The 8,076-nt window shown below is 46.2% G+C and overlaps 2 protein-coding genes across 2 annotated transcripts; one reads left to right on the forward strand and one right to left on the reverse strand.

Annotated features, from left to right (window-relative positions):
* The first annotated feature begins 202 nt into the window (after positions 1-202).
* LOC136470851 (histone-lysine N-methyltransferase ATXR6-like) lies at positions 203-1,747 on the forward strand. The gene is made up of 2 exons (XM_066468588.1): positions 203-648; positions 740-1,747. Exons 1-2 carry the CDS (start codon positions 339-341, stop codon positions 1,525-1,527), a joined length of 1,098 nt encoding a protein of 365 aa, XP_066324685.1. The 5' UTR covers positions 203-338; the 3' UTR covers positions 1,528-1,747.
* A 1,352-nt stretch (positions 1,748-3,099) lies between these two features.
* Positions 3,100-7,317, reverse strand: LOC136475479 (serine/arginine-rich splicing factor RS41-like). The gene is made up of 6 exons (XM_066472955.1): positions 7,173-7,317; positions 6,111-6,217; positions 4,360-4,472; positions 4,036-4,271; positions 3,496-3,897; positions 3,100-3,408 (listed from the first exon to the last, which is right to left on the reverse strand). The coding sequence occupies exons 2-6, from the start codon at positions 6,214-6,216 to the stop codon at positions 3,378-3,380; spliced, it is 888 nt and encodes a 295-aa protein (XP_066329052.1). The 5' UTR covers position 6,217; positions 7,173-7,317; the 3' UTR covers positions 3,100-3,377.
* Between the last annotated feature and the right edge of the window lie 759 nt (positions 7,318-8,076).

Genomic DNA, 8,076 nt, shown 5'->3' on the forward strand with positions numbered 1-8,076 from the left:
ATGTTAGATTTAAAATTATATTAAAAAAAGATTAAAATTTTAAAAAAATTCCCCACGACCCACCCTCGTGACGCAGGCTGGGTCCGGGTCGGGGTTCGGGTTCGGGTTCGGGTCCGCGTTCGGGCCGGGCTACCGAAACTTATTACTTGGCGCGCGCTGACCTCCGTTCCCGCGAAGCCGAAACCCCGTGCGCGCCAAAATCCTCGCCCACTCCCGCCACTATTCCTATTTACCCACCCCACCTGCCCCGCCGACGGCCGACGCGCACACCTCTCCACTCCACCAGCCTCCTCGTTCCCCCCGCCGTCCGCCATCTCGGATCTCGCGTGCGTAGACAGATGGGCGCCGCGGGCCAGCTCCGTCGCCGGACCCGCGCGGGGACGCCGCCAGGGCCCAGACCCGAGGCCGCCGCCGCCGGCGGCGACGAAGACGACGTGAAGTGCGAGGCGTGCGGGTCCGGGGAGGCGGCCCCGGAGCTGATGCTGTGCGACGGCTGCGACCGCGGGTTCCACATCTTCTGCCTCCGCCCCATCCTCCCCCGCGTTCCCGCCGGCGACTGGTTCTGCCCGTCCTGCTGCGCCCCGGCCTCCTCCAAATCCGAATCCGCCGCCGCCGCTGCTCACACCGTCGTCGGCAAGAAGCCTAAACGTGGGTTCCCGCATTTTCTTTGCGATTTCAGTTGCAAGTAGCCATTTGCGCTTCTCCGCTCAATCATCGGCGATTTGTTTATGTCCCGCAGAGTTCCCGCTGGTCCAGACGAAGATCGTGGATTTCTTCAAGATCCAACGCAGCCCGACGCCGGCCGATGCGTCGGCGGAGCTGAAGAAGCGGAAGCGGAAGTCCGGGGGCACGCTGGTGGCGTCCAAGAAGAAGAGTCGGAGGCTGCTGTCTTTCATCCCCAGCTCCGACCCGGCGCAGCGGCTGCGGCAGATGGCGTCGCTGGCGACGGCGCTGACGGCGACGGGCGCCGCGTTCAGCAACGAGCTCACCTACCAGCCCGGCATGGCGCCGCGGTCCGCGAACCGCGCGGCGCTGGAGGCCGGCGGGATGCAGGTGCTGAACCGGGAGGACGCGGAGACGCTGGCGCGGTGCCAGCGGATGATGGCACGCGGGGAGTGGCCGCCGCTGTTGGTGGCGTACGACCCCGTGGAAGGGTTCACGGTGGAGGCGGACCGCCCCATCCGCGACCTCACCATCATCACCGAGTACGTCGGCGACGTCGACTTCCTCCGCAACCGGGAGCACGACGACGGCGACAGCATGATGACGCTGCTGTCGGCGGCGTCCCCGGCGCGGAGCCTCGTCATCTGTCCCGACCGCCGCAGCAACATCGCGCGGTTCATCAACGGCATCAACAACCACACGCCCGAGGGGAGGAAGAAGCAGAACGTCAAGTGCGTGCGGTTCGACGTCGGCGGCGAGTGCCGGGTGCTGCTGGTGGCCAACAGGGACATCTCCAAGGGGGAGAGGCTCTACTACGACTACAATGGATCGGAGCACGAGTACCCCACGCACCATTTCGTGTGATGAATGTGACCACAACACCAAGAGCGGCGGGGCAGATCGGAGTCTGCCATTGCAGCTCCAGCTCTGATCTGACTGCCAAAATTGGACATTCGAACTGGCCACTGGGGAAAGGAATTGTAATGTCAGAGGTTCCTGTTGTACAACATTAGGATGGCTTTTGGATGAACCAGCATCATCAGTGTTTTGGGCCAGTTTGAATTAGCTAGCGCTAGTTAATAGTTGAAGCTATAAATTAGTCTAATTAGTTGAGGTTAGCTACCTAGTTGGCTAACAACCAGTTGAAGACTTGCTAAAAAAATTAGCTCATCTATTATTCCCTTGCTTGGATGGATCAGAGCTAAATTAGCTCTATGCATCAATCAGGTCTTATAAAAGCAATGGCAAAGGTCAACAAGTTCATCTCATACCTTGTTTCATCTGTTTCCAGTGTTCTTTTATACTTCCAAATCCACAGTAAAGGTAAAGAGAAGCGAAAAACTGGCTGACATTGGCCCTGCAGACTGCAGTCACATATAGGTGATGTGTTTTGGGTATCAATGTCTCTGAAACATGTTTTTGCTGTGCTATGTTTACAAGACAGTAAAAATGAACTTTGTAAAACTACTTTTCAAGGCAAATGTACTCATCACTTTCAAACATAAAAAGGGGCTATAAGCTGGAAGTTGTTGACTGCACTTTATGCATCAATAGTCTTGTTGCGTCAGCTTGGAAGTTGAAACTATAAAGTCAAATTTATTAGTTGAGCTAAAATTAGCATAAATTTATTAGTTTAGCTAATAAATCAGCCTAAATTAGCTGGAGTTAGCTAGCTAGTTAGCTAACAGCTAGTTGAAGACTTGCTAAAAAACTAGCACATCAATTAATCCCTTGTTTGGCTGGGTTAGAGCTAAAATTAGCTAGCTAATTGCCCTGTAACTTTTCCATTTTCCTTTTTGTACTAGTCTTGTAAATACCATTCTTTCAATTAATTGAAAATGAAAAAAAATAGGTAGGGGATTCCCCTGCTGAATCGGTCAAAAAAAAAAAGAGCTAGCTAACAATTAGCTATGTGCATATAATTCAGGCCTTACGAAAGCCAAAGGCCAGCAAGTTTGCCCAACTCATTCCTTGTTTCATCTGTTTATACTTCCAAATCGAAATGGACAGTGAAGGTAAAGAGGAACGAAATACTGCCCCTGCAGTCCATAATACTGCCCCTGCAGATGCGCTTTGGACACCAATCAACGTCTCCAAAACATGTTTTTGATGTATATATATTATGTTTACAGACATGATAAAAATGCACTTTTGTAAAACTACTTTTCGCAATCTCACATGACATTTTCAAACATAAAAAATGACAGTGTAATTTGTAATAAAAGTCTGAAGCTATTGATTGCACTTTATGCGTCAATAGTCTTGTCGCGTCAGCTTGGAACTAGTCTCAACTGAAGCTCACATCGACAAGTTGATACGTACTGTACATCAACAAAGGAACATAACTTCGACCATTGTATTGTGCTCAACACTTGACAGATGAAGCAATCTAGAGATTCATCAGCATAACGGCACAATAAGGTAGCTGGAAAATAACGCCAACAAATATTCAAACGAGTACTGAAGGCTACCATTCAATACTACAACGCCAACAAAGGTTCAAACGAGTAGCATTCAATCCAACATGAGTTACATTCTGGAGTCGCTTCATACTGAAATGGGAAATGATAAGCTAACTTGGAAAGTCAACACGAGCTAACGCACATAGTACACGGGGTTTCCTGCTGGCTAACATTACCAACTGTAACATAACATCACTTGCACATTCATCTGATGCGGGAGGCTTGATGCTTGAACACAGGCACGGAATGCTTCTAGTGTCTCTCGTCCCTCCCAGGTGAGCGGCTACACAATGCAAACAAGTCATTACTCACTGTGATGCATTATCACAACATGCAAAGATATGAGATGACACCGAAGGGTATTACTAACCTGGGGGACCTGTCATAGCCGGGGCTGGCTTCCCGGCGCTCGCGACGAGGGCTAGCTTCCCGGCGCTCACGATCATAGTCGGGGCTGCGTCCTCCCCTGACATGATCGCCTCTGCCACCATTGATTGGGCTTACTCCACGGCCATTATCGGGGCTGTGTCCTCCCCTGCCATTATCAGGGCTGCGTCCTCCCCTGCCATAGTCTGGGCTCCCCTTCTCCTTGCTTCTTCCGTAGTCTGGGCTACCTCTCTCCCTTCCTCTGCCGTAAGGACTAGGAGAACGCCTTCTACCTGGGGATCTTTCACGACCTCTCCTGTCTGGGCTGTATCCGTTCCCTCTTTCACCTTTTTCATCGTCATCACGAAGTGCATACTCAACTGAGATGACCCTGTCCATGAAATGGCTGCCACAAGAATGCCAGGTTCAATCAAGGTGTAACATGCAGACACACAAATTCAACTAAAGATGGTGCAGCAAACTATGAATAAAATACCATGGCTAAAATATTCTGAATAAGTAAAAGGCAAGCATGAGCTAGTACCTTCCATTAGTACCCTCCAATGCTCTAGTAGCATCCTCCTGTACCTCAAACTGGACAAAGGCAAAGTTCTTTTTGATTCTTACATTTGCGACCCTGCCATATTTATCAAAGTGCCTCTCCAGATCTCGGATTCTTGTGTTGATCGGGTCAAAGTTGATCACAAACAAGGTTTTGGTCGGTCTTGCATTGGTTGGAGATCTCCTTGAGCTACCTCTTCGACCAGCAGTGCGATCCTCCTGAAAAATAATGGACATTATAATTCAGTAAAACAAGACTAAGTTATCAAGTGCCAATGGGTCAATACTCTTTTCCACATCTGCTCACCTTTGTCCACTCAACTTTGATTCTCCTTCCTTTTCTGCCAAAATCAACTCCATCAAGTCTATGGATAGCATCTTCAGCATCGCGTTCATCTTCCATGTAGACAAATGCAAACCCTTCATGTTGAACACAAGGTAAAAGGAGAAGTGACTGGTTGTTCAAAGAAACAGTATGGTCCAAGACATAAACAAAAAAGGCAACAAGATGAATCATGATTTGCAGTCTCTGCTGGAAACTTTTCTAAGATCACCTCGCAAATCTACAGTCTGATACACTAGAATAAACAGGAACAGACCTTGTATATGTTGAACTAAATGATGTCAGAGTAGTAGAGTACAACAATCCAAACATTCGTGGTACATCAAAGAATTGGTGGTGCAACCTCCACTTCTCTCCACTCTCCAGCCGGCCATGAGATTGGCATGGTTGGATTGGCGAGGAAATGGTGATCAGGCGGGGGAGGAGGATGCAATGTTGATCGTAAAAGTAAGACATCGGTCATGAGGTGGTCGTTTCCATGTGAACAGATGCGACTGTGAACTCCTGGAGATGGACAAGGCATGAAGTGGGGGCTCAGGCAGAGGCAGTAAAGGTAGAGCCAGTCCATCAACCAGGAAGAGCACATGTGCTCCATGATATTCCTGCGGCAAAGAAACAATTGAGTACCGGACCTAAATTTTAAGAAAGAAACTTCTTTTTTTCTAAATTTATCCTGATGCACACTTGCCCAATGACTTATAACAACAAAACATAAACATAATCTGATTTTGTTGAAACTCCTCTGGTTTTCGCGTCGCAAATCTACAGTCTGATACACTAGAATAAACAGGAACAGACCTTGTATATGTTGAACTAAATGATGTCAGAGTAGTAGAGTACAACAATCCAAACATTCGTGGTACATCAAAGAATTGGTGGTGCAACCTCCACTTCTCTCCACTCTCCAGCCGGCCATGAGATTGGCATGGTTGGATTGGCGAGGAAATGGTGATCAGGCGGGGGAGGAGGATGCAATGTTGATCGTAAAAGTAAGACATCGGTCATGAGGTGGTCGTTTCCATGTGAACAGATGCGACTGTGAACTCCTGGAGATGGACAAGGCATGAGGTGGGGGCTCAGGCAGAGGCAGTAAAGGTAGAGCCAGTCCATCAACCAGGAAGAGCACATGTGCTCCATGATATTCCTGCGGCAAAGAAACAATTGAGTACCGGACCTAAATTTTAAGAAAGAAACTTCTTTTTTTCTAAATTTATCCTGATGCACACTTGCCCAATGACTTATAACAACAAAACATAAACATAATCTGATTTTTCTGAAACTCCTCTGGTTTTCGCGTCGGATGAAGTAACAACTTGGTCTGTTTGCAGCTTCGTACACCAGGCATGGCTGAAGGAAGATCGAAAATTTCTGCCACGTCATGGTGATAGCAGTTTCCACGTGAAGATCACATTCTTAGAGGAGTTATGTGAAGATCATGTATTTGTGATAATTAAACCAATATTGCAAATCAAATGGTAAAAATCAAAATTTAAACAAAGGCATTGTTATGTTTTTGGATGGCATTGCCTTATGAGTACATTCAGTATCTAAATTGAAGAAACAAAATGGTTCAAAGCTGCAGCTCCTAACACTGGATGTAATTCACTTGCTAAAATAAAGCACTGCCTTCGACCAAAAACAACATATAGTTGCAGCAGCAATTGTTGTTTTGCTAACATAGATCATAAATTGGAGAACAGATTTAACAGACTAACCTGTCTTCAGATCCACTCGTTCCACCCTTCCATACTTCCCGAAAAGGCGCTCGACCTCGGAGATGCGAACATCATAGTCAAGGTTCCCACAAAATACTGGCTTCATTCTACAGGTCAAAATTGTATTCCATCAGTACAACATTATTAAAAAACATTAGTTCAGGAATACAATACAGTATCCAACATTCAGCAAGCCAGACAGCATTAACATTCAGCAAGCCGAACAGCATTAACAGCAGATGCTTGCAGTCAATCAACCAACTTCGTCCTTTAAGATCACGACTCATACCATCTTATTACAAAAATCACACAACAACGACCCAAATGAGTTTACTACACGACTCTTAACTCAGAAGAAAATTGAGAAATAAACACATCACTTTCAACTTTACGAAAAGATCAGCACATTTGTGCCACCTTCATAGGATACAAGATATGCTGCCTGCCTAACACTAATAAGGTGTGTCCAACAGGACAGGTCATTCGACCCGCAGACGGTCAACTCTAGTACACAGTATACCTGTCTAAACAAACAAACATTGACACTTGCAATCTGTTTTGAGAATATGAACCACTTACAACTCAAAATTTTCACATATTCTGCATTGGGTTACAGATTATTTCAAATTGGAGCGAAGGAAACTGAGCGAAACTTCCAATATACACAGTACCAAAACAAGTGGGCAGAATTGCAGAAACCAATGCATACTGAGAGATAGGTGGGAGGGCCCATGGTGTACACAACTTCACCCAATAATTTTGGCCAAAAAAATCCGAAGATATTAGGCACAATACACGTATACACTCGTAACTAAATCAGATCCAAAAACAAACATCCAAATAGCTTAGGTTAGGGTTCGGACAGGAGTGGACCAAGCAAAGGACATGGGCATGCACGTGTAAACCCAATATTTTTTGCAGAATAATGGAAGATAGCAGGCATAATACATGCATGCTCTTGTAACTGGATCAGATCCGAATACAAATACCCAGATAGCTCAAAGCTAGGGTTCGGGCGCTCGGTTTCGCGCAGCAGGAAGGGGAGAGAAGGGGTGCGCATACCTGACTGGCGCTCGTCGCCGGCGAAGACCTGGCGAAGGGGCCGGGGAAGACCTGGGCACCTTGAGAAGGGCGGCGGCGGCGGGTCGCCCTGTTGTCGCCGAGAGCGAGAGAAAGAGGGAGAGGGGGAGAGCAGGCGGGGTGAACGAATGAAGAAAAGCCAGGGGTGAACGGACCCTAGAAATTTGGCTGGGCCTGGAGCGGGCCGGATGTTGCCTTGTTTTGATCCCAACACTCAGACCGCGTGTCTAGGCCCAGAAGCCCAGTTGTTTTAAAACAGTTTGTCTTTATACTTTTTATAATAAATGAAAAAACAGATTGTCTTGATAAACCTTATATTAGTTAATTGTAATAACTAGCATAATATAATAAGCATACATGTGCCGGTGGAATAATAATTGTGATTTCATTTTAAAATAAAAATCACAGTTTTTTTAAATAGTAATAGCTTGCATAATAAAAGCAATTGTATCTAGAAAAGCCAAAACATCTTATAATTTAGAACAAATGCAGTACTATTTTATCATTGTTCTGTCAAATAATTGTGTAATTGGAAAAGCAATGAGATGAAAGGGATAAGGTGATATGATAATACTCCCTCTATTCCAAATTATAAGCCGTGTTGACTTTTTTGGTACATCGAATTTGCTATTTATCTGGACACAAGTTCAAATAAATAGTAAATTTGATGTAAAAAAAAAGTCAAAGCAACTTATATTTGAAAAGGACGGAGTACTAAAGAATAGTTGCCTCCCATTGTTTATCTACTGTATAAGCGTTGAAACATTCAGGCCGCATGCGCAACGGAGTAGAAGCGCAACGGAGTAGAATGAGATTGCCTGGAGGAATATAACCGGCTAGTTTTTTTACAGGAGGCTAAGCCCTTGTTTAGTTCGCGAAATTTGGA

The sequence above is a fragment of the Miscanthus floridulus genome, chromosome 8 (assembly GCF_019320115.1).
Source record: "Miscanthus floridulus cultivar M001 chromosome 8, ASM1932011v1, whole genome shotgun sequence".
In the NCBI taxonomy this organism is placed as follows: Eukaryota; Viridiplantae; Streptophyta; class Magnoliopsida; order Poales; family Poaceae; genus Miscanthus; species Miscanthus floridulus.